At 33.0% G+C, this 24,383-nt stretch overlaps 1 protein-coding gene across 3 annotated transcripts in view; it reads left to right on the top strand.

The window, feature by feature from the left end:
* Positions 1 to 24,383, top strand: part of LOC118193914 (neuropeptide S receptor-like) — a 1,011,430-nt gene that overhangs the window by 801,447 nt on the left and 185,600 nt on the right. For all 3 annotated transcript variants that reach the window (XM_085811422.1, XM_085811424.1, XM_085811423.1), the window contains exon 5: positions 11,112 to 13,529. In XM_085811422.1, the coding sequence (XP_085667548.1) occupies positions 13,116 to 13,529 (414 nt within the window). In that variant the 5' untranslated portion in view covers positions 11,112 to 13,115. The remainder of the gene's footprint in view (positions 1 to 11,111; positions 13,530 to 24,383) is intronic.

A 24,383-nucleotide genomic window follows, 5' to 3' on the forward strand; every position in this document is an offset into this window, starting at 1 on the left:
ATAACTTATCCTATGCGATGACACCAAGGTCGTTTATTATATAAAGAAATAAGCTGATTTTCTTCATCATGTCTAAACAACTGGAAGGTAAGCTGCGTGGCTAGCAGGTCAGATGTGAGAGTCTAAAAATAAAATTTTTAAAACTGTGCAATTGTAAAAAGTCTACTAATTAAACAGTTATTAAAGTTGAAACGTCTCGTATTCTTAGTAAACATAAACTAACGATATGCTGAAAGACTGGGTGAGGAATTATCCTCAAAAGTACGACAATGTCCAGAGAAGAGTACAAAGAACCCTTTAGATGGCACCAACCCGTGTTTACAAAAATCAACACTTCTGGCTTAACTCAGAAGGTAACAAATAAGTTAATATAGAATAGAATTAAATTAGCTTAACGGCCTTTCACAGGTTAACACACAGAGCCTCCCTGTGCATTAAGTACACAGGGAGGCTCTGATTCGTAAAAGTCGGTGTAAACAAGTCAAATGGCTAGAAGCGATTAACGCCACAGAAATCTAATCGCTAGTAAATCAAATATAGCAATACCGCAGAACACGTTCTCCTCTTTTTCTAAATTCACCTTCCAAAACCTTCCCTTAAATACTTCTTTCTACCTCATTTGAATATCTGCGCGCTGACTCACTAATGTCCTGCCAAGGAAGCGATGGTTGAAAAACGAGAATAACAGTAAGGGTTGCTTTAAAATACATAGATAAATTAAATGAATCCCCATAAAAATAAATAACTAAATCCTTAAAATAATTACTGGTTAAATAATTAGTTTATTCGATTAAAATAATAACGGATGAAGAATTAAAATGTGACATCATTACTTCCAAACACGTGGTAAAAAATAACTGTCGTTGGAATAGGCGAAAAAGGAAATTTTCAAAAATGCTTGTTGCCTTAAAACGAAAAACAAACTACTTTGTCTTACGTCATATAACATGGCGGCAGTTTTGTTATTTCACAGTGTTACGAGATTCAAAATAGCGTCATCATCTTCATATTGGGGTGTCATGTGTCCGTTTATGGTGGTGGTATAGACCACGCCCCTTGTGATCTGGGCGTCGCATGGTTATATGTGGCTACTATTAATAGCTGAAAATTGAGTGCAAGTTGTAATTTAACGAATGGTCATACTTTCAGGATGTTTTTTCGAAGTGCCCGGTAATCTGGTAGAATTTGCATTATTATAATATAATCTACAGCATGTATTTTTGTATTTTTATACCTAATGCTAAACTCTCCTCCTCTCTGTACTGGTAATTTCCGTAGCAACAAATTAATGACACAGAGTTTAACTGTTATTCCTTTTTCGGCTCCTCAAAAACTTTTAAGCAGATAAATGGTTACAACTTAAGTGAACCTGTTACTTATTAGCTTGAGAGTCGAGAGCTGACCGAGTCGGGAGCTGAACTTTAGTGCTTTGCCGTGCAGCTGTCTTCACCGTTACAGCGTGATAGCCTGAAGGCTGTGGTGCTGATTGTTTCAGCGTGTTTGTTGTAGTTTCTCAAATAAATGTACTTTCTTAGAAAGATATCTTTGAAATATAGAGACTCGTAATTTGAGGAATAAATTCATTTTAAGAAAAATTTTCTCCAAAAATGGCGAAATAAAGGATGTTGACGGTGTTAATTAGTGATGCTGTCGAATTTGCTTATACGATTAAAAGCTTCAATACAGATCAGAAGTGTTTTAAATTTTTCTCTTTTAAAATGCTGTTCCTTTAAAATTCACAATCTATATTTAACTTTTTAAGATATTCTACAACAAATCTAACGCTTATATATTATATTCAAAAACTAAGTTGATATGAGCTTAAAATCAAATATTTCTTGACAGCTTGTAAAAAATAATTTAGGAAAAATTTTTTAAAAAATGTCTGATTTTTGCAGTTGTTGAAATAAATCCATAAGAAGTGGAAAACGTGCAGTCCTTGTTTTGGAATATTGTTATCTGATGTAGACAGAATATTTCCCAATAAATAACATAAAGAATGCGAAAATAAATAAATCTCTTTAAAATAGCCAAGTTTCCAGAGAAATAAAATTTTTTCTTAAATTTTGTAGTTCTAAATTGGTAAAAATTGAACAAGATGTTTAACTTTGAAATCTGTTACATTTGACGTCGTTTTGAATTTGCGTTGAGGGGTTATTTACTAACTAAACTAGAATAATTAGAGGTTGATTTATTTTTCTCTTAAATTTTATTCAATGATATACTTTTGTGATGTTCTAGTGTCGTTTTTATAATTTAGATTCATTTGCCATGCCAAAACATCTTTAAAAGAGTAATGTATTAGTTTTCGAAGTCTAAAATTGCGTTATTCTAATAAAATTTTGTTACTTTCAAATGATAATTTGATAGTCGTAAAAAATTCCTTAAAGTACAAATATTTTTCATTTTTAATCATTACAAACAACATTTCGAGTTAGTTACCTCTTAATACTAAAACTTGTGTTTTCTATAACAGAAATTCTATAAGATTCTGTGAATATAAGATCTTCATTTAGGAAAGAAAATTACATTGATTAGTATTTTTCACAATGATCTGCATGCACTCGTCGCGTGATCTCTTAACATCAGAAAACTTTTCTAACCGATATTTTAATTTTAGTTACATTACAAAGGCAAATATTTCCCTTTTCAGTTTGGGTACGGTCCCTGAATATGATTTCCTATCTTAATAGCAAACTTATTTGCCAATTTTTGCTGTATGGAAATCAAACCTTTTGTGCTTCATTTCTTAAAACGAGAACAGAATTTTTCTAAAAATAAGTATAGGGACCGGAATAGTATGTAAAACATTAGATTTAGTATTATGCATGATTCTAATACTTTATAGTTTTCTTTATATTTGTATAGTATATTCTAATTCTTTATATTATATAAAAGTGCGCAACTCATATTGTTCAGAGCGTTTCAAATTAAGAATATATAGTTTATTAAGGAACAAGTGTAATATAATTTCAAAACGTCACTTTCTTTCGTCTTTTCACAAGATGGATCTTACTTGCAAGAGCTATATAGTATGATGCTTAAAATATGAGGAGAAATAATTGCTAGAAAAATGAAATTAACGTAAATACTTTGCGTATCTCCCTCAAAGGATACAGACAACAATCCTCCAGGGAGATTTAATTCAGAGAAATGACTTGGCTTATAAAGAATTGTGATACTAAAGGAAAAATAAATAAAAATTCTTTACAAGAAATTATAATGCAATAATTAAATATGTTGTTTCGAAATATTCAGCTGCAGTGAGATAGCCCCCTCAAGCGCCTTTATGGTTGCCAGAAAATGGCAAGGAAAGACATGGAAGCCAGATTTGTCACGAAATCGCTCATTTGGCGACAAAATTGGAGATATGCCGTAGACGTAGCCAGAACATTCTAGAACAAATTATTCCCGGTTTCCCCGAGAATGTCCCCGAAGGCAAGTCTAAAGCTATAAACACTCTGACTATAAGCGGAGTAGCAGTTTTATCGTGAGGAGTATCTTGAGTGTGTTGAGTTCAGTAGTAGTGCTTTGAGTTCAGAGATTAACTTGAGAGTCGCGAGCTGACCGAGTCGGGAGCTGTACTTTAGTGCTTTGCCGTGCAGCTGTCTTCACTGTTACAGCGTGATAGCCTGAAGGCTGTGTTGCTGATTGTTTCAGCGTGTTTGTTGTAGTTTTTCAACAACTGTAAAGCGTCTTTGGAACTGTCCTGTGTAATACTTACGAATAAACTGTGTTTCGATTCTTCATCAAATGCTGTCGTCGGTCACTCCAAATCCACGAAGCTATGGAACGTAACAATATAAAAACACCATAGAGAATGTAATATAGTACTGTAAGACCTATGTCTACTTTTCCACATAATCTAAATTAGATTCTACAATGAACCTGGCGAATTCTCGCACAGGCGTGAATTAAATACCAGCACAGAAGAAGAGTAAAAAATAACTCTTTATTAAATCAAACTAATTTCACAGAAAGGCACAGACTTCGTGCGTTACAAAAACACCGTTCACTTGTGGTAATTGTCAAGTTATTATTTATAGAACACTATAAACATATAGTCATATGCAATAATTTCTACTAAATATCATCACTGTATAATAGAAAGTTTTCATATTTTAGCTAATATGGATTTTGGATGATGTGTGAATATGTTCAATATCAGTAAACATTTTTCTCCACCAATACTGTATCAATGACATTAAATAACAATACTTGTAATTATCAGAGTGAAACATAAACAATAAAACAATTATAAATTACAAAAAGGTTTCCGTTGTGTGACCGCTTATTCTATGACTAAGGTCCAGTGTAAAATAACTAAAATTAAATACAATACAAGGTAAGTAAAATCGAACTAACGTTTATTTATGGTGATAAGGAGATTTGGTTACATTACTGATAGTGTCATGATAATCACAATTTTCATTACCATTAGTAAGAGGTGGCTGGTTAACATACTTTGCAGAAGTACCGCTAGAAAGGAAAACATAAAAATCACATACCTTTAAAAACATTGTCAATGGGGCCCCCACAACCTAACTGGAGATAAATGAAACTATTCACACAGAATCTTAAAAATACATTGTAGTTAACTCTAGACCGGAAATACTCGACTTCCTTACAAAAGCTTTCAGCATATGTGTTGAAAATGAAAAGAAAGATGTAAGCGGAAAAATAAAATCAACAAAAGATAATATTAAAGACGAGGTCTGGCTCCAATTTTCCGTCCAAGGCAGCAATTCCATCAGGATGGTTCTGTACGCCTAACATTCCAGGGGCCATTTTCTGCGTGTATCAAGGGTCCGGACTTCTTATTCAGCACGACTCAATTTATGGTGTCCGTCCGATTTCCCTGAAGCTCTGGGGGTCCGCCATGCAGAGGATAGAAGAAGGTATCATTTTGTCGCTGCAGCTCCATAAAAAAAGGGTCTATCTGAAAATTCTTTTCTCCGTCTCTCGCGTCCACTACGCAGCCACTTTAGTACCTGGCGCGTTTTTGAAAAAAAAATGACGAAGTAAGATGATCGGAAGAACGCCAAGCACAGCAACCCAAACAGAGAAATCTTCACGGGGAGGGGTTTCCCGACTACCAGAAGTCGCCAACTATCGCAAATCAACCATTCGGCCTCCAAGGTCACTCCGCTCTGCTGATGGAAAAGGGGTCAACCTACTCTCTGCTGATGGAAAAGGGGGGGGGAAAGCACTAGCCTCGCCCGGGGTGCAACTCCAATATGGCGATTTCTCTATCTAACGACTTTTCACTCTCATAAACAAACACTCTGTAGAACATTTCCCCGCTAGAGATGAACAGCAAACGGGGTCCTGGTTATGCAAATACTGCACTTGGCATAGTCACCAGAACATGTGGTGAAGATATCACATATGTGCCCAAACGCTTGGGCGAAAGAATTTCGGAGTGCAGTAACCCCCAGATAAGGAATTCTGAGAAACAATTTCTCAGCCGACACTTTGGATGTGAAAATTTTTCAGAACCAGTGAATAGTTTTTCAAGCCAACAAACGAATTTAGGACAATAAAAATTAAACTATTACATAACAATTAAATTCATTAAAAAGTCAGTACAATATAAATTGTTTCTTCAGCAGAAATTAAGTATACACACTCATTATCCAGAAAATTACAAATTAACACACCAAAAGTGCAGCAACAAGGCTTTAAAAAAATTAAATAAAAGTTAAACAACCTTAAGGGTCAAAAACAAAAAGTACAAAGCCCAAGTAAACTTAAGTCCCTCAACTCAAATTAAAATAAACAACTTAACAAAATTTTAAAGCAAACAAAAGTTACAGTTTAATCTTACAACCAACTATAAACAACTAAAGCAAAAATTAATAACTTCAATTACTGATCAAAACTGAATTAAGTAAGCAAAACTTAAAGCTTGAAAATAATAACAATTAATACATAATATAAGTAAACCTAGACTATAATACAAATCAAATCTGAAAAAATAAAAAGTGAAAGAACGCACTTCAATTTACGCCTAAGAGACTAGGACTCACAGTAATCTAACCGTCGTGATACTAAACTGATAAGGCCAAGAAGCTTAATAGCGTGACCGCGAAATAACAACGAAACGTTCGCTTGGCTAGCGAAACACGCTGTGAATAAACTGAGATAATCATACGTTTAAATAGCACTTCACTTAACATTAAATTTACATCCTGGCGAGAGAATGTGAGGGGAAGTTGAGAAGTTGAGAACAGGAAAACTTAAAATAAATTTGTTATGCAAAATAAGGAAAACCGTACAGTACAATATTTAATACAATAAATGTACAGCACAAATACTATTTATGTAAATTTACTGTTATATTTATATAAATGAACTCTAAAACTCGCACGGTTTTTAGTATATGCCGGAATGTTAATAAAGGTACATGCAAAAATTTTTCTTCCGAGCATTACCGCGTATTTTATGATGCAATAACTTTAATTCTGTTATCTATCTTCTCTGCTGTAAATTATACGGAAGTTTTGTAGCAACTATAAAATTCTTTTAAATGCAGTCTTACTTACTTCAGAGAAAAGGGCTGTATCATTCGCAAGAAAGCTCTTAGAAACTTCCTGAGAACGCTAATGTATTTGAAGCCATACGTCGTCGTTATCTTGCCATCTATTCTTAGCTCTGTCTCATAAGAACGAAATTTCGAGCCGTATATTTATCCGTAAATGATTTTTCTGCTTAGCAATTCGCTTAAGGGCTTCTGCAGGGAATGCGAGGAAGATATGGGTTCCAAACAAATTTGAATTAGTTTTACAAGTATATTTCTTATAAGTATCTGATATTAAAAGAAAATGTTTTATTGAGTTTTCTTATTCATACTAAGATTATATATCTCGACTAAATGATCAGAAGTAAGCATTTGTAACGTAGCAGTTTTAATTTCCCAGAACTCATAGTAAATTAATTTGTCAAATACAATAATATATCACAAATCATTTGTAATCATTCACTCTGTTCTCTTACAAAAACAAAATGTAGAATAAAGGGTGAGTTTCTACATCTGTAACTGCTTTCTTATGTTAAATAACTTAACATTTACAAGTCCACTGGTCATACAAATTAAACGATGATGACAGAAATGAAACGTAACTAATTCTTAATAAAAAAAATTATCAATAGAAATTTGTACAAAAGCATTAGTTAACCTAAATTACAATGTTTGGCTGTTGATTATTCGCAAAGTATTGAAATTAAAAACCAAATTTATGGAAATTAGAAAATAATGGAAAATTAAGTCCCCTCTTGAGGAAAAAAAATTCTTTAATATGGTGTATGGTCACCTAGGACATATGCACGGTACATACCTATTTCTATTTGCATGCACGGTACATACTTCACATCTTGATTTCATAGACCGTACCAAAGTGTTGATCAAGTCTTATAGAAATACACGCCACTCGTTTAAAGCTGCACTTTTTAGCTCCTGGAGTGTCCGTTGTGAGACTCGACGAGCTGAAATGCCGCAACCTAAGACGAGCTGAAATGCCGCAACCTAAGACATCCCACACATACTCAATCGGGTTCAAGTCGGGTGAGTAAAGTGACCAATCCATGCGAGTGATAGCTTCTGTTTGCGAGTATTCTAACGCCACCTATACCCGGTAAGCCGAGTATTGTCATCCACTAGCAAAATCTCTGAGCCAACAGCAGCGCTAAGCAAAATAACTTGGAGTTCCAGTACCTCGTTCACATATCTCCGAACGGTTACAGATTCTCTTTGAAAGATAAGCGCCTCAGTGCGGTTATTTGTCATGATTCTTCCATTCCAAACCATTAAACTGCGGTCGCGGAAACTGTATATTTCAGGTGCAAGGGAAGGCAAGTTGCCTGTTCCTGTCTCTCTCCAGATCAAAATACGTCTAGAATTACTGTTCAGACCTATTATAGCACATTTAGTTGCTGTGACGTTACAGTGACGTCCCAATGAAGAAATGAAATTAACTTGAAAGAGATATCACATTGGGATGTGGATGTGAATATGTCACATACACGTAACAGCAAACATTTAATACAAGAATTTCTCAGTCATTCCCCCACCCTGACTTTTCTTGACCTTGCTTACGTTATTCTTTAATGCAAGGCATTTTTGCGTGCGGATCTTTCCCTCCCGATTCATTGTTAAATGTTTATGGAGGACTTCCGAAGAGTAATTTAAAACAATGAACAAAAAGAAATAATGAATTAAAAATCGTTTCACTTTTTATTTGTATTACCAAAAGTTCCGAAGCAAGAGCATCAGCAAATGTTTACCTTCATTTTTGTCTCACTGCTTGGAAATTTTAATTTAGGGAGTCAGTTTTATGTGGTAAATATAATTCAGTTACTATTGTTTTTAATAATAAAAGGCATGTAAAATAAGGTAGTGTTAAAAAGCAATTTATTTTATGCATTTTATTTCAGTACTTTGCATAGTACTCAGCTGCTTTTCAAAATTAGTTTCACAGAATAATTAGTTATTTCCATGCGCGGTACTTTGAGTTATATTACAAATGATGCAATGCTTCCGTAACCAGGTTCTAGTTATAGAAAATAAAATTTTTAATTATTATAATTTTACAAACGGCATAGGACTTTACAACGCAAAACTTTTTCACTTTCTCCTTTTTTGGTAAACTTATGAGATTATTTATAAAATTTATCACATTAGATCTTTTCTTTCAGTAAATTATAAAGGTTTCTGCATATAAAATAGCGAAATTATATTTTTAAAGTAACCCAATTTCCTTATTAAGAAATTTAGTTAGAGGAAAAATATTTCTTAGTTTGGGTTAGGTTATTTGAATATGGAAAAACCCACAAAGGCTGCCTACCTACGACTAGGAATGCCTTTGTGGAGGACATTTTAAGAGAAACTGGCTGGTATTCACTTTAGATATTAAGAAAACCATGAAAACTGCCATGCGAAAATATTTCTTATTTTAGAGATTAAGGGCATATAATTATCGTATTAAATTTTTTAATAGCTAGTAATATTAATTATTTAATCCAAAACAATATAAAAATAAGGAAAACACGATTCATCAATAGTTATTTATGAATGACGTTAAAGTCTGACTTGCAACAAAAGAGCGTAAATTAATATTAATTCGTGTCCAAAAGTACAAGTTACTCTTCATTTTATGAAGAAATTGAATTTAAAACTCCATTTTAACATTCTAGAAACTTTTATAAATAGAATGAAAATTACTATAAATCGAAATGAATATTTAGGCCACACCGAAAATCTTTATCCGAAATAATATGTTTATTTAAATGAATGTATTTTGCTTCTCCAAACAAGATACTTTATTTTGTTATTAGAAATTTAAAAATTACATCTAACCGTCTAATTACGTCTGATTAAATTATCTGACATAATCACATCTAGTTTTGCTTTGATGTATCATTTGCAGAAATGGACAATAAAAAGATATTAATTTCTGCAACTCTGTTTAAAAAGCTTACGAAAATTACGAAAGGAATCTTTCACAAAGGAATTTAAACATTTCGTTGTGATAACTTGGAAATCTGCATACTATGGATTCATTAAAGTGACGTCTTTGCCACTTTCTAGCAGAAAAAAACTGTTTTTAAGAGAAAATATAATTCATGGAGTTGTTTTTATTTAGACAGACACCTCATTTTCTTTGCCATACAAACAGACAAATACATTTCTGTCAGAAATTTACTTAAGTGGAAAGCTGATACCTGAAATGTTAATCGAAGTATTTGAAAACTCCGGATAACTGCGTTACCTGTCACTATAGGAGAAACAAATATTTCTTTTAATGTAATAAATAGAGTTTTGTATTTTTTAATTTTAAAGAAAGCTGCAAAATTGTGCACTTCAAAAATGAAATTACTTTTCGCCCGTAATACAATATGAATTTCCTAGAAATATAAATAGTGGAATTACTTTTGTTTTCGTAAGTGCAGCCAATTTTCATTTGATTAAAAATAAAGAAATGAAATTAAGTTTTAATTGCGTAGATTCCAAAATGAAAGACATAAGTATAATCTATTTCTCTTCAATTAAAAGTATGGTAAGAAAATGTTTCTTTAATTCCCGTTAATAATAAAACACTAAAATACATGTTGGCACCTTTTTGGCGCTTTATAGTTTGAAAACATTTCTAATTTTAATAAAGAAACTCAGATGAATACTTTGATTGAAGTCCACCTATACAATATCAGAGCCAAGCGATTAGATTTTAATATCTCTAACTAATCTCATAATATTTCTCCTAACTATTTTATTACTTTTCAAACCCTTATTAATGACGTATTTGCGCCCCATTACAGTCAATTGCTTGACTCGCCCAAAAAGGGTATGGCTCTGTGTTAAAAAGGTTATTCTAGATTAAATTAATTTTTTTTTAATGTATGTACTGTAAAATATCATACCTTCATATAAAGGTTTCTGCATATAAAATATGTAAATTATATTTTTAAAGGAGTCCAATTTCCTTATTAAGAAATTTAGTCAAAGGAAAAACAGGAATCGTATAAAAAAGAAATTAATTTCGGAGAACGTACAAATAGTAAACAATCCACGTAATTAGAAATTTGGATATCGTATTTCGGGAACCTGGAACTCCTCTTTGTTGAATATTATGTAGCTTAAGTGCGAAGACATGATATTTAAATAAATAAAGGTAAAAACCTCGGCTTTGGAGTAATAGAAAAATCTGAAAGCTTTCCAGACTTTTTCTAATTACTTTTGCTTTTATTTGTAAATTTGAATTTTCTTTTACATTCTAAAACACTCGGTTTTGATAGAATATTGTAACCCTTTTCAAAATGTCATTGTTTATCTTTAATTAATTTATGTTTATACCTATGTCAAGCAACAGTTTATTTTTTAAAGATCCTCATTTAAATCACACTTCATTTGATCGAAGTAATGTATCCAAATAAAATATATATCCAAATCTTTTCAATTTTTTCTTATATTTCAATTTTATAAATACTGATTGTAAATCAGAATATTTTTATTTATTCAGTCTCTGAGCAATCTGAACTGTTTAACTATGTTGTTTTTGAATGTTTTATTTAAAATGACCGAATTATGAACTAATTACTTTCTTTATTTTTTTCAGAGATCCAACACGTGACAAAACATCTGCAAGTTAATTTTTGATAGGACTAAATGTCAACCAAATTTGATGCTTGAAAAAATCAAAGAACAAAAGATTGGCTTCAAGCTAATTTTTGCTGCCTTCTCAAGACTGATATTGTTGCAGTTACCTACAGACATGTAATTCATGAGCATGTTTTTCTTGTAATTCTAAAAATTATTGCATCCAGTAAATCTGCAGTATTTTATTTGCTGCTGAATCCTTCTCTGTGTTCCTGCAAAACAAGAAAGAATTTATTGAAACAGCATATTTGTGAAATTATGATCAACCACGTATCTGCAAATCTCAGTTTTTAGCAAAAATAACTTTACTTGTTTCATTCATTAGAAAATAAAGAAATACATCATTTTAATGATCTTTATGTCTTCAAGTAAACTTTTTAAAAGTAACAGAATTAGTTTTTTCCTATTTAATTAGCAAGAACTGTATACAGAAATAATGAAAACCTGAAGAAAATTCACAAGAAATTATTAATTCTGTGTAAACTACTTTTATGCCAAAAATAACAGCTCCGCCGTACGAGATAATAAAATTTGCTGTGTGCTGAATGATCAGTTATAAACAATAATAAACTGAAGACAAAGAACAAAAGAAAATGAATAACTAATTCATCATGATAAATCTTAAGAATCTCATAAATCACAACTTAAGTTTCCTGAATGAAACACGGATTAGAAAATCTGATTGTTTGGTTGATTAAATATTCTAGATCACTTTAGCTCTCATGTTCTGCTTGAACTATCTCCTGAACTTTATCCTGTCATATAGCATTTTAAATTTTGATGTATAGTGCTATTACTACTTTCCAAAGCTCTCCGATGAGGATCACATATCATAATTATTTAAATGTGATGGATGAATCTTTAATTATCGTAAAAGTCATCATTGATACTTAAGTCAATTTATTAAATCCTTGTATATAGGACAATTCAAGTATATTTACAAGTCAGAAAATATATTTGGAGTGATATGTGTTATATTGTTAACGACTGAAAAATTGGAAGCATGTTAGAGAATGAGCAATTTTTGCGAGGTTTATATTTATTTCGCTAGATAGACTTTTATGGATATTATGAAGCTTGAGTGAGTAAAAGATATTGTGCAGGTATATATAAAATACCATTTTGAGTCAGTGAGCGTTCAGTGAAAACGCTTTCAAAGATTTTGATACAAAGATAAACTATACCTGAGGTGTTAAAAATCTCCATATTTTTAAAAGATGAAACTAAATGCATAAAACAAACATTCGGTATAAGACAGAGTTATATATAATTTGCATAATAAGAACTATCACTGCTATTCAATAAAAATACTTAACGAGTATGACGATAAAAGATCTCCACAGAGTTCATGGCATTGTAAAATAGTATTTTCTGCCATAAATTAAACAAAAAAAAATTATTAATCTGGGTGGCTATATTTTATGAAGGGGATAAATAGACTGGATACGTTTTGAATTATAATGCTATGTAATTAAGGGTCCAGTCTATTCTTTAATAGCACAGTATTTACTAATAGACCTTTAGTGCTACAAATAGCAATACTCTTTTTCCACGTTAAGGATTAGTATCGTATTATTACTATTATTCTAGTATTTCAATTTATTGTTTCCTCTAAGAAGCAATTTTTTAAACTAGTAGAAAATTTAAGGCTATTCGGAATAGTTCTGAATCTCTCTGTTCATACGTGCTCCCTTTGCACAAGGATAGATTTCGTTATCGTTTTAAGAGCTTTAAGAGGTAATGTAGCTGCATAATGCATAAAATATAAAGGAAAAAATATTTACGTAACAACTTCCGAAACATGAATTTAGTTAGACTGAAAAATTACATCTTTCTTTAGGTTTGTTCGTATTTTATTCATTTTGGAAGGTGGGAAAACGTTTATTTCCTCATCATGCGCCAGTAATCATAACAGGCAATATTTTTCTTTGTGCAACTTTCAACAAGAAGCTTCCACTATGCCATGCTGGCCTATTCTCCCTCCAACATGAGTGGAAACGGTCGTGTGCTTTACAAAAGTGCCACTTGGATTATGATCACCGCGCTAATTATGATTCCATCTTCTACTGAAGATAACATTAATTACTTCAATAATTCACTGTCCGCCGGTTATGACGGTGGTGGCATCGTTAGTCCATACCATAATGTCACTGTCTACCCTGAAGGTGCTGTCTGGAATGCAGAACTTATCCAGCGAGTTGTGACGTTGGCTATCATCATGACTGCAACCTTAGTGGGTAATACGATCATAGTTCTGGTGTTATCTCGATCAAGATATCGAAAGAGATCGTCAAGAGTTAATATCTTCATTCTCAATTTAGCTATTGGAGATCTTGCTGTTTGCTTCATAACTATGACATCAGAGCTACTTTTTGAGGTACGTGTTTTCTCTGTATTTTACATATTTCATGTTGAATTATCATTGATGTTAGCATGTGTGCTTTTGAATAGTATAATCTTCCTCACTAGCCAAAAGGGTGGGATTCTGAATAACGTGTGAAAGAAAGATATAGTTTAATGGTAAATGATATAATAACGATTTTTTATTTAATTGAGAAATTTTACTTTTTAACGTTTTGCCTTTAATTTGTATGTTTTAATGCTTTATCATATTTTAAAATTTGCTTATTCTCTAGAAATTTTACAAGATTATATGGACCTTCAAGTACGAACACAATTATAAACATGTTGTAGAGTCATTAGGTTATTTTGAAGCAGAAGTGCATGAAAAAGGAGCAATACTCTCGCTGGGACTCGACCCTGGACCTCTCGAATACGCGCTGAGTGTGATACCGTTACGTCATGAAGGCATGCCGAAAGGAGAGAGAAAATACTTTATATACTTCCGCTTTTAAAGGACGACTAGGGATTAGGGGAGCCAGTCACCAAATACTGGTGGTGAAGAATCATCATCCACCACTTTGTTTAGTTCAGGCGTCACTGTAGAGTCATTTGGTTATTTCGAAATGTGAGACATGAAAAATGAGCAATGCCCTCACCGGGACTCGCACCTTTACCTCTGGAATGCACCGAGTGTGTTACCCTCAAGAACGAAGGCATGCAGAAAGAAGGGAGAAAATAACTTTATCTTCAAATTTGAATTAATTACCATCAAATGATGTATAAGACTTGATTGATTTTAATTTATTTACCGTATCAATAACCAAAAATCGTTTATCTCCATATTCGTAAAAATCTTATTATTTATATCCGATCACGTGAAGCCATCACATGCATAACATGTTATGCATGCGAAGTTTACTAACAGTATGTTCCGGTTCTGTTTTTCTGAGTAAAAAATTCTTGTCCTTCAAATTGCATAAGATGATTTATGTAATTCAAAAGAGCGTCTTTTCAAATTCTGATTATAATTAAAATATACTCAATAAGAGAGTGAAACTCGAAAACCTCTGCAGTTGTCTGTCAAGGATGAAAATTAATGCAAGATCAGTTAAATACATTAAAAATGTATACATTAATAAATATATAACTAGTAGTATTATATTTAATAAATATAATAAATTTTAAAGGTTTGGTTTTTAGTGTTAGTTTAGTAATACGCTAATATGTGTTATCTGGAATGCATAATTTGTAATAAAAATTATTACGGGGATGGTACTGCGACTCAAGATCTAAAGATATAAAATAGAATTACTATTTTTGTTGAAGCTCTGAATATACCTATACAGCTTAACTTAGAACCCTACATCTGGCACACGAATTATATAGAATGAAATCGAAAAAGAGAAATTTTGATTAGAAAAACGAATTGCGAGTTGATTACAATTGTAATAGACTGGGTGAAATATGGAGATTTTAAAAATAGATCCTGTTTATCGTTGCCAGAAATATAGGACATAATTTTAGAATGCTGCAAAACAGAGAACATTAGTAACTTCTACAAAGCGCGTAGGTAGCCTCAGTATTTATTTTCAAGGATGAAGGGAGCGTATTTTCAGATTAAGCTGTCGACTACGAAGATAAAAATTAGTTTAACATCAAGATATTCGAAAGCTTCGAAACGGAAGTGTGTTCAAGAGCAAAATATTATTGCTAAGCCTAACGTGCGCTAAGTAAAGAAATTAAATGAAGTACGAATTTAAAATTGATTATTAATAATAAAAATGATTAGGATAAACTTTTATCGTAACTTTACTTATGGGGTAATGAAAATGAATAATTAAAAAAAAAAAAAAAAAAAAAAAAAAAAACATCGATTTACTTGGATTATAAGTTCTTAAAGAATCCCAATAGTTAACCGCCAAACAATTAAGTTTTAAGTCATGTATTAGATCACTTCAATTCAAGAATGGAAACAAAATTGTAGTGTTTAGTATCAAAATAATATATATATATATATTTAATTTAGCAATCGAAAAGTTTTAATGCTTAGTGTAAAAATATTTTCGAATAAATAAATAAATTTGAAGAAGCATACTGCTCGCGAGCCGCGCTATGACCACCTCCGCCACAGACATTAGTGATTCTATTAAACGTTGAGTTCCCATCCCCCCCACCCGAAAAACAAAAAGGTGAGATACCACTGGCTAGAATGGCCACCATGTGGGTGGTAAAGTTTCTGGATCTGGACTTGAGTTTTACCTTGGCATTGTGTAGCTCGATTGTTGCGGTATTTCTAATCGTTGAATTGACTTTCGAGAGTCATCCAAGCTGAGGTCAATGAGACGTGAATGAGAGGTTCTCACGTGTCTTCGCTTTTAAAGTAACTCAATTAGACACAAATGGAATTTGAAATATTCATAAACATTAACAAACGAATGATGCCTGCATTCCGTCACGATACGCGTTACGTACTAAATAAAGTTCACAATAGTGGCCACAACATTCTGAGCAGCATATTAAAGTCTAGTATAACAGTGTACTTCAGACATTAAAACACAAATTATAATTAATAAATTAAATTTATAAACCTCGATTTTGCTGTTACAGTTTAAAACATTCTAATTAAATAGTCGCTGTTCATTATTTCCGCTACAAACACATAACATAACTAGAAAATCCACAAGGTAGTTAAAAAGTTGGAGGTCACTCGTAATTCCTCTCTTTCTCTGCTTTAATTAAATTCAACTAATTTAAACTTTTTACGCTACTTACGTAAATCTTAGATTTAGAGAGTAAAGATTGTAATTTATGTAAAATAGCATTCTCATAGTACTGAATTATGTTAAACGTGATTTTTATAAGATCTAAGGGAGTGGCAAAATTCGAAACTAATATGACAATTTTTCACACATTACATTATACACTGGTATAGAAAATATTGAATTGTTTCGCTGTCGTACATTAAAAATAGAGTACGTTATAAACTCTGTAGAGACACTGGGTATTTCTTGGATGCAGGAGAAGTGAAAAATAAGCAACGCCCTCGCCGGAAATCGATCCACGGGCCTCTAGAATACGCGCTCAGCGTGCTGACCACTACACTACGAAGTCATGCTAAGAATGCGGGAGAAACAACTTATAACTCATTATATTCCATCTTTTCAAAAAAGATGTCTCTTTGTATATATACTTAACCAGGTATGAGTAGTTAAAGTTAAGTTCTTATTTAACCCTTTATGTCTCAAATTACTTTATGTTTTGAAAAAGAGATTGAAACTTTTTTTATTTTATTTCTTTATACACGGGAGCCATCTCCTATTAAACTTACAAAAATGTTATACATTTTTCATTGCTTTTTTTTTCTTTTCATTTGAAATTGGGACTTAAATGTCCCGTTTGAAAGTAACTGAACGAAAGCCCACGAATGGCCGAGCGGTAAATTCATTAAAAATTGGTAGTTCGGTAGGAAGTTCCAATCCCGCGAACTGCCTGGCTGCATGCGTGATTCCGTGGTTGTACCCATGTGTAACGTGTATACGAGCAAGTTTCCCTAAGAAAGTCCTCCATGAAGCCGTCTCTTTCCTTAGGGCGATAGAACTCGAGTGCTTTGCCGTAATCGTATAAACTAAACTTGTAGAGACATTAAGATTATTTGGAAGCAGGCAAGACGAAAAATTAGCAACGCTTTCACCTGGAATGGAACTGCGGACCTCACAATTAAGCGCTGAGCGTGCAGACTACTACATCACGAAGGCTCGCTAAGAACGCGGGAGAAATGCCTTATATACTCCCCCCTTTTAAAGGGCGATCGGGGTTTTTAGGGCACCAGTCGCCAAATCCTGGGTGAGGAGATTCATCATCCAGCACCCTTTTAGTTAGGATGCCATTGTAGAGACATTAGGTTTATTTCGGAAGCAGGAGAGAAGAAAAATATGCAACGCCTTCGCCGTGAATCGAACCGAGGACCTCTCAATTAAGCGCTCAGCGTACAGACCACTACACCATGAAGGCTCGCTAGGAATGCTGGAGAAATACATTATAAACTAAACAAAATCGAACGATTTTTAATAAAAGGTATAAACTCAGTATTTTCAAAAGCACATATCACATATACGCTTTGCACCTCTACTTACACTGGTGTAGGTTGTAAGATTCCTGCCTTTAAGTTAAAGCTGAAAATGAAGAACCTTAAGAACTGGTAAGCGAATAATCGCTTAGTTCAGTGAACAGAGAAGAAACGCAAGAAGAGTTAAATACCCTTTATTATTGAAAATAAATTTTACAGAAGACTCCTTCCTGGAGTTGAAAATGAAGCCTATACTTGGGCATGAACTCGGGATTGCTAAGAAATAAAACTTAACTAAACAGATATAGCCGAAGCTATCAAGATTTTAACAGATTTTGCCCCTTAACGCTAACTAACGGCGAAGCTATCAAGGGCCTAAAGTGCGGCCGAGCGTAAAAATAGCTTAAGAGATAGAAAGTAGCCTAAAAGGCGAACGCGCGCTGCTCAGAATATCTCTCTAATGAAGTCAGTAGAACTTCAAAGTTAAATACTTCTTCTCCTCATTTGCATTTGACCGCGTTTCTGAAAATACGTTCTGGCCGGAAGATGTAAGCTGGAATTAAGAATGAACAGGAAAGTAACTTTAACAAAAAATTAACTATTAGATAACGTAGGATTAACATTACAAGGTACACAATTTAATTCTTGGTTAAACTTAATGTTTTCCGTTTTTTTTTTTTTTTTTTTTTCAAAATCCCGTGTCACATATTCACTTCGCACTTAGGTTAGGAACCCGATTTATTTCTTATTTAAACTAAACACATTTTGCATTTTCAAAACCACGCGTCACTTATTCAACGTGCACCTCTATTTAATTTAGCATAAGTACTTAGATTTAGTTTTTAATTAAACTCAACATATTCCCCTTATGCTAAAAAGGCTTATCACATATTTAGCTTCTGTTTGCACGTGATGTAACTCAGTGAATTTCATTTTTCAAAACCTCCTGTCGCAGATTCAGTTTAAATGGGTATTTAATTTAGCATATAAACTGGGAATGGTTCCAGTTTGGAAAAATTTATTTTATGTCTCTTTTAAAACCAACTTATGCTTCTTTTAAAAAACTGAAGCAAAAGTCATTTTTTTTTCTCGTACGTTATATATGCTTATTTTTCTGAAAGTTAAAGAAAAAGTCAATTTAAGTGCTAGCTGTTAAATAAGTTGCAAGTAATTTTCCCAGTTTAAATTACATCTATTGTGTTTACCTGAAGATTAGTGTTACTTTTTAAATCTTGTAACGGCATATATTAGGAAAAGAAAAAAAAAATGAAACTTTGAAATTCCTTTTCCCCCGTTTCTCAGAAATTGGAAATCGGTTTTTAAATTACTTTAATTAGTTTAGTTTACCGTAAAATTCTTAAACGTCATGCGAATTACGGTAGCTTAACACTAGAAAAATGTGCCAGAATGACTCTACCGTAAGAGTAATTACAGTAAATATTTTTCACTTGTATAATGGTTTGAAGAAAAATGGTTAGCGAGGGAAAAATCGTCTTCACTATGTTTTCTGGAATAATTTACTGAAAGAAAATAAATGTTCAGGAAGGAAATAAAAGTAGCTGAAAGCCATAGGGAAATGGATTATGTTATCAGAAAATAAAGTTTTGAAGCACAAAATATCAGACAAAACTCAGTTTTATATGATTATATAGTCATTTTAAAAACTCTTTTTTTTTTTTTTTTTTTGTTGTTGTTGTTGTTGTTGTTGTTGTTTCATCAAATTTATTTCAAAAGTTTAAAGAATAATTTTATTTTATTAGTAAAATTATGAGAGGCTAACAGTTGCTGTAATCATACAGGTGAAAAAAGTTACACTGGACTTGCGTTATTACTTTTCATACACATGGTGCATATTAAAATCTTTAAATAACACTCACATCGTTTTTGAACCCCGATAGCTAAGTTGTGGGAGATGTGTCTATCTGTATTAAAAGGTCTAGCCGCCCAATCGGACTACTGCTTAGCAACGCTGACTGCCATACCGACTGTTTTGTAAATGTATTGTGTTCGTGCAGCATGGGAACATTCTAAACATGCTGCGAGCCGAAATTTCTTTTGAGAGGTAGCTGGTAGGGAGAAAGGAGTGGGAGACCCCCATATCGCCTCCCGAGGTGTTCTCCTTCAAAATTGAAGGTGGAACTGGGAAAATTTATTATTCCTAAGTAGGTAATTCTCAAATTACTTGTGATAACTAAATAATTCAATAGATGGAAAGCAGGAAAATTGGTCTTATGCGCAAATGATTTCAAATATTTTTATTCATCTTTGTAGAGTCATTAGGTTATTTTGAAACATAAGAGATGAAAATGCCCTCTCCAGGACACGGACCTCGGACTTCTGCCGAGATTAGGCAGTTATCGCACATCTACCGAAATTCAGTACTAAGTAATCATTCTGTGTAAATCTTTTGACGCGCTACTCCATTTTCTGTACGCAGCTTCTTAGGTTACGTATAGGGCAGCTCCGCTTTCCTGTGGCGATATCTGCTACTCGGAACTTACAAGGAGAATGATAATTTTCCGCAGTGTTCATCTACTGATCTCAAAAGCGACTATCAACAGACAAAGAATTTCAAAATATACGTATTTTGATCATCTTTAACAGCTTTTACATTTTTGTCGGATACTTTAATATCACTCTGTATACTTAGCATATATAAGAATATTAATTTAAATTTCTAGCATTTGTTTAAAGCTATTTAAAATTAAATAATATTTGATTCAAAATACGTAACCATAAAAATGGGGAATATGTAGTTGCTCTGCGCATATTCTGGAATATTATAGGTAATTTCTTAGAAAATTCTGTATTTAAGTACTTTCAAATAATGTTGTTATCTTGTCCATATTGCATGGAACAATGGTCAAATACTGTTAAATAGCCAATAAGGCAGTATTATATCAAGTAGTATACTATCTTGTTGAGGAAAATGTAAAGAATCTGAGGGTGCTTTTTTAAGTGGCAAATCCGATTTTTTAAGTTTTCGCAATATCTCTAATCGTTCTTATAGCATCAGAAGAATTTACTTGAAATAGTTTTGATTCACTAATGAATTTTAATATTTTCATAGATTCTGCAGAAATAACTCAGAACAAATCAGAGAAATATACCTTATATTTAGGATACACGTCTGTGTTACGTATATACAATACCCGTTGTTTCTTTTTATTTGTAGAGAATAAAATATAATTTGGTATATGATTCAAAAGAAAATATGAATAAATACTGTATTTTTAATATAGAAATTTAGTGTCGTTTACGTCTATTTAAACTGATTCCATAAATGCATTATATAAATTTCTGTTTTTGCTTATTTACTTTATAATTATTTTATTTTCGCTATACGGTGAAGAATAAAATCACGTCTTCTATATACATGACAAACATTTATTTAAATTATCAAGACGTTGAACAGCAGAGTAGAACCATGATATTACACAGCGCTTTGCACTTCTTGCTTACATGCAATACTCACCATTGACTTTGGCTAACTACGTATTAATCAAGTATAAGTATTACGCAGCAGAGAACTTGCTTACCATGCGCATGCGCTAGGGGAATCAACGGCGATTGCCAACATACCCCCTTTCGACGTCGATTCTGCTATTCCTGAAAAGTAAAACGAAATGCATATTAAATAGTATTTAATCCTACAATTGTACAACAGTTTTGATGTTTAACAGGAGTCAGGGGTTTGGTTAACACATCAGCTCCCATTCCACTGGTAGGTACACTGCACATCTAAATTCACCGCGTTCATATACTTCACGCACAAAATGATAGTGAAAGTCTATGTGCTTTGTACGGGAGTGAAACACCGAGTTCTTCGTAATTTTCTGAGCTCCTTGATTGTCGCAGTATATTGTTGTTGGGTGTTCTATGTTGTAACTCAGCTCCTTCAGGAAACGACGTAGGTAGACGGTTTCTTTGGCGGCCTCAGACAGAGCCATATATTCCGCCTCCGTTGAAGATAGAGCTACACTGCGTTGTTTTCGTGATTCCCAGATTATGGCTGAACCACTTAATATATAAACAAAACCGGTGTAGGATTTTCTATCATTGACATTTGACGTCCAATCTGCATCCACAAAGGCGATGAGTGGTTTTCCTGTTTTCGTATAAATTAGTCCTTGATCTTGTGTTCCCTTTAGATATCGAATTATTCTTTTCGCAGCATGCCAATGTTCTTTTTCAGGATTGTTAAATTGACTTGAGAAATTCACATCGTATGTGATATCTGGCCTAGTAGCTACTGAAAGGTACATTAGCAATCCGATCAGATTTATAAATGGAACATTTTTCATGTCAGCGATTTCGTTTTCGTTTTTAGGACTCATCTCTTTTGATAATTTTTTGCTGCTATCTATAGGTGAAGACACGGATTTAGCATTTTGCATATTATACCGATTTAAAATATCATCAACGTATTTCTTTTGAGAAATTTTAATTGAATTCTCATTTTGGTAAAATTCTATTCCTAAGCGATAATGTTATTTCCCCAAGTCTTTCATTTTGAAAGCAGAAGCTAAACTATCGCGAATTGTTTCATACGTTTGCGGAGAATCGGTGAAAACGATAAGATCGTCTACACAAACAATTATAATAGTTTCACTTTTAGGCGTCTTTTTAATATAAACACAATTATATGAATTAAGAGATTTAAATTTCATAGATTTTAACTTTTCATCCAACTTTTTGTACCACTGACGTCCTGACTGTTTAAGATCGTATAATGATCTCTTTAAAAGACATACTTCATCTGAATTAGTTTTATCGCGAAAACCTTCGGGAATTTCCATGTAGATTTCTTCATCTAAATTTCCATTTACATAGGCCGTTACAAAATCTAACTGGTAACCTTTGAGATCGTGTTTTACAGCGTAGACTAAAACTGTTCTTATGGAACTTAATCTAGCAACAGGGGGGAAGTTTTCAGTGAAATCTAGACCAGGGATTTGAGCGCACCCTTTAGCAACTAGCCTAGCTTTGTATTTTTCGATAGTGCCGTCGTGATTATATTTTAATTTAAGAACCCATTTACTACCAATAACTTTCTTGTTTTCAGGTCTTTTTACTAATTCCCAAGCCTTTTCTTGAACAAGCGAGTTATAGTCTAACAGCATGGCACTATGCCAATTTTCAGCATATGGTCCATTTAATGCTTCTTGCACCGTAGGATTAATGCTTTCCTCAACAACATTTTGAGTTTGTTTATTTTTATTTACAACTGTATAGTGATATTCTTTTTTAGGCCTTCCTGGCAAACCTATTTTTATTTTCTTGGGTCGACCAGGCCCCCTTTTAATCAGGATAGGAAGCATTGATTCGCTATCTAAATCACTTCCGCTTTCCTTTTCAGCTTCAGAGTGAAGTGGCGACTCCGCTACCGTCCATTCCAGAGGTGATGATTTTTCACATGCTTTATTTATAATTTTTTCCTCCGGAGCGAAAGGCAGATTTATTTCTTGCTCTGAGTCATAACTACAGCGGTTTTCAAACTCATTAATAAATTTTACGTCTTTGCTTATTATCACTTTACGTGCCTCGGGATCCCAAAGTCTATACGCTTTTGATACATCAGAATAGCCAATAAAAATACATTCTTTAGATCGAATATCAAATTTGCCTATTCCTGGCCTTTTATTTAGCGAAAATGCTTTTTAGCCAAAGGTTCTGAAGTGAGAGACAGCTGGTACGCTGCCAAAGATAATTTCGTAAGGTGTTTTTATTTCGTTTAAACCTCGCGTTGGGCAGCGATTTCGAATGTAAGCAGCCGTATTGACGGCTTCGGCCCAGAATTTCTGAGGCAGATTGGATTGCAATAACAAACATCGCGCCATGGAAACTAAAGTGCGATTTAATCTTTCGGCGACGCCATTCTGGGCTGGCGTGTAAGGAGTGCTCATTTCGTGTTTTATTTCCGCATCATTAAGAAATTTATTAAAGTCTTTCCCTAAATATTCTAGCTCGTTATCGGTTCGCAGGATTCTTATTTTAGAGTTAAGTTTATTTTCAAAAGATGCTTTAAAATTTCTGAAAGCTTTTTTAACCTCATCCTTAGATTTCAGAAAATTAACACGAACATGTCTAGATTTATCATCGATAAATGTTGCAAAATAAAATGATCCACCTATTGATTCGGTTCTCATGGGACCACACAAATCAGAATGAATTAGGTTTAACAATTCATTACTTCTATATTCAGATTCTTTGGGAAGGGGAGTTGCGGTTTGTTTACTCTGAATGCGTACCTTACAACTAGAAAGAGAGTCATTTTGAGAAAAAGAAAGACCTCTAACCATGTTATTTATTTGAAGTTTTTTAAGATCATTTTCATTTAAATGGCCAAATCTTATATGCCACTGATCTATTTCTTTAGCAATTGATACAGATTCAAATATTGGCATGACAAAATAAAGATCATTTTCGCGTTTAGCTAAAATTACTATTTCGTTATTAGAATTAATTATTTGAGCACATTTTTCTTTGAAAATTACTGAAAGATTATTTTCAGTTACTTTAGACACTGAGATTAAATTATTTTTCAAATCAGGTACACACAATACATTTTTGAGTTTGATATTTTCAGTTTTAGAACCTATGCGAAGTTTAAATTTAACAGTTCCTTTTCCAATAGCTTTAACTATTTTATCAGCAGCTAATTTAACATAAGTATCACCTACCTCGTGAATTTCTTGTAGCATTTCCTTGCTGTTACACATATGCGATGTTGCACCACTATCCAGACAAAAAATGTCTTTAGAGTTACTATTTGTGCATGATACGGCTTTTTCTTGCTCCAGGGAATTCTGATATTCTGCA

Source organism: Stegodyphus dumicola, chromosome 2, assembly GCF_044657685.1.
Source record: "Stegodyphus dumicola isolate Sdum_Otavi_A_Nest chromosome 2, ASM4465768v1".
Taxonomy (NCBI): domain Eukaryota; kingdom Metazoa; phylum Arthropoda; class Arachnida; order Araneae; family Eresidae; genus Stegodyphus; species Stegodyphus dumicola.